The following is a 2,500-nucleotide window of genomic DNA, read 5'->3' as shown; positions in this document are numbered from 1 at the left end:
TTTACAATGATTCTAAATAAATTACATTCATTTGTTATTCAAAATCATTATCAAAATGTGAAAAAATATCAAAATATTAAGGCATGAACACATGGCAATCAAACTCCAACCACATAACATATAAATGCAAATCCAAATAATAATAAAACCAATATATTGCAAAATAACTATCACCATTGTAATGAATTTCATACTGTGATAATTTTTTTTCTTCTACAACCTATATGTCTTTATACTACTAGACTTATACTTTTTTTCTTACAAATTCCAATACATTTCAACCTACAGTGTATATATAAAACCTAAATCTAAGTGATCGACAAAAAGTGAATGCATTGTAATAAACTGAAATGACTAAATACAGATGCTATCCCCTTCACTTAACATCCCACTACTCAACGTTGCCGGTGTGTGAACCCTCAGTTCCGACTCTTGTATCTGAGACACACTACTCACACTTGTCCGTATTACGAGAGTTGAAACTGGCATTTCACACATTGGCAAGGCTGAATGGTGAATTTACATGTTATATCAAAGAGCAGTTTTATACATAAAGAATGCATCACAAAGCCTTCTTCAGATATAACGAATGAACAAATTATAATACCCATTCTGAAAATAATGAATACTCACAGTCAATCATAACTTTTTAAAATATGTAAATAACTTTTTTATACCCATTACAGCAAATGAGACGACTTTTCTCACTTTATAAGTTGTTGCTACATAACACATACATAAAATCTCATCATGACTATCATTAAAATATCCTAAAAGATAACCATTGTCTTATTATTTTAATCTCAAAGCAGATATCATTAAAAATTACTCAATAAAATCGAGGACAATATAGAGCACCATTTTTTCAATCGATATTGTTGTCTGGCATATTGTGTTGTCTTTTGCCTACCGTCTTTTTCCTATCATCGCTTGATTTTCATTTCCCTTTGTCTTTAATGTTATTTGTAGTTTTGAGCTTAATAACTAGCATCTAATGGAAATACCAATAACAGAAGTATTTCCTATGTCTTATGTTTTCTATTTGTAAGTAATTTCTTGCAAAATAATTTCATTTCCATTTACAATCAAAGGGTGTAGGGAGGGTGGGGGTCATTTACATAGTCTTCATCCATACATCTAGACACATCTAAGTAAACTGTTAGTATGGACGGAAATCAACCCATATTTATGTGCTTATTGTACTAGCTGATGGATGGGGTTAGTAAAGCTTAGCTGTCATCTGTTACTGAATTACTTTCTCCCATTTTAATTATCTAGAAACAATTGGTAAATCATGATTGATGGGAATCCCTAGACCTGATGAAAATAACTGTATCTATTCTTTTTTTTTTAATGGTGTTTTTTCCTTAAAAACTTTAGCATGTGAATTTATATATTTTTGAACATTATTAGTACTTAATACTGCTTAATAACATTCACATGAATCTTCAATCAAGAAGTAATCCATAAAGGAACTGAAATTCAATTATTCATATTGTTTAATACCAATTCATAAGTAAAAATCTTATCATTTCCTGGAAGATAACAATGCTAATGTTCCAAAGTGAACCTTCTTCCTTACCATACAGACTTGCTCAATAAGACTTTTCCCTGAAAGCCATCACATTATAAGGACGTATGGCAACTTTGGAAGATTTTATTTCTGAACCTAGCACCGTGATGGTCATAATACTTTACAACTATGAGCACACTATGACAATGATCAGTTTCCGATGATGTTGTGAATGGGCTAATTTCAGGATTAATTCTTAATCTGATTCATTATCTAGAACCTTTCTAAAATTGGACAAAGGATAGGAACCAAATCTGAGATATAGATGTAGACCTCTAATCATAAAAACACATTTAAACTACAAGGCATTATCTACAAATAAGGCAATTTGCATTGATTTGTAAGTACTGAGCATTGAAAATGGTTGATGAATTTGCACAGACCAATCATGCTATATTGTTTCAAATAACCTTCTATAAATTCTGCAATATTGTTTTTACATAATAACATTAAATGCATTTCTTTTATATCTTTGCTCATATCTAATTTCAACAATACTGTAAATGCAATCATATTTTGTATGTGTGAACAGCTTCTAGATTATTAATAAAACTACCTATAATACAAATGATAATTTAACATTAACAAAACAACACTCATAAATTGATGAACAAATCTCTTAACAGATAACAATAAACTTCAACATAAGTTTTAACACAAACCTAACCAAACAAATTCAGTAATACAATCATTCTAATCTACAAACCAGAATCTAAAAACTGCCACAATCTATCTTTCTGTCTCCCAGTCACCTAATCCCTGTTCCCTTATCCACCTTACTACCACAAGTATTTTGCAAGATCTGGTTGCAAGGGAGCTTCTTCTTGGTCCCCACGCTCGCGGAAGTGGAGAAGAGCCACGAGGAGGGAGTGGAGGCGTTGGTTCTGCGACCTGAGCTCTCGCATGTCATTCATCATCTGCGTCATG

General features: G+C 31.6%; 1 protein-coding gene across 1 annotated transcript in view; it reads right to left on the bottom strand.

The window, feature by feature from the left end:
• LOC122265243 (uncharacterized) overlaps positions 1-2,500 on the bottom strand; it is a 28,763-nt gene that overhangs the window by 2,317 nt on the left and 23,946 nt on the right. Inside the window, exon 20 of the mRNA XM_086533613.1 lies at positions 1-2,500. This exon is cut by the window's left edge and continues 2,317 nt beyond it; it is cut by the window's right edge and continues 29 nt beyond it. Within this exon, the coding sequence (XP_086389739.1) occupies positions 2,353-2,500 (148 nt within the window). The 3' untranslated portion in view covers positions 1-2,352.

The sequence above is a fragment of the Penaeus japonicus genome, unplaced genomic scaffold, assembly GCF_977035675.1.
Source record: "Penaeus japonicus unplaced genomic scaffold, GWHDUDI00000001_assembly GWHDUDI00000039, whole genome shotgun sequence".
Taxonomy (NCBI): Eukaryota; Metazoa; Arthropoda; class Malacostraca; order Decapoda; family Penaeidae; genus Penaeus; species Penaeus japonicus.
This window is presented reverse-complemented; position numbering and strand designations above follow the sequence as displayed.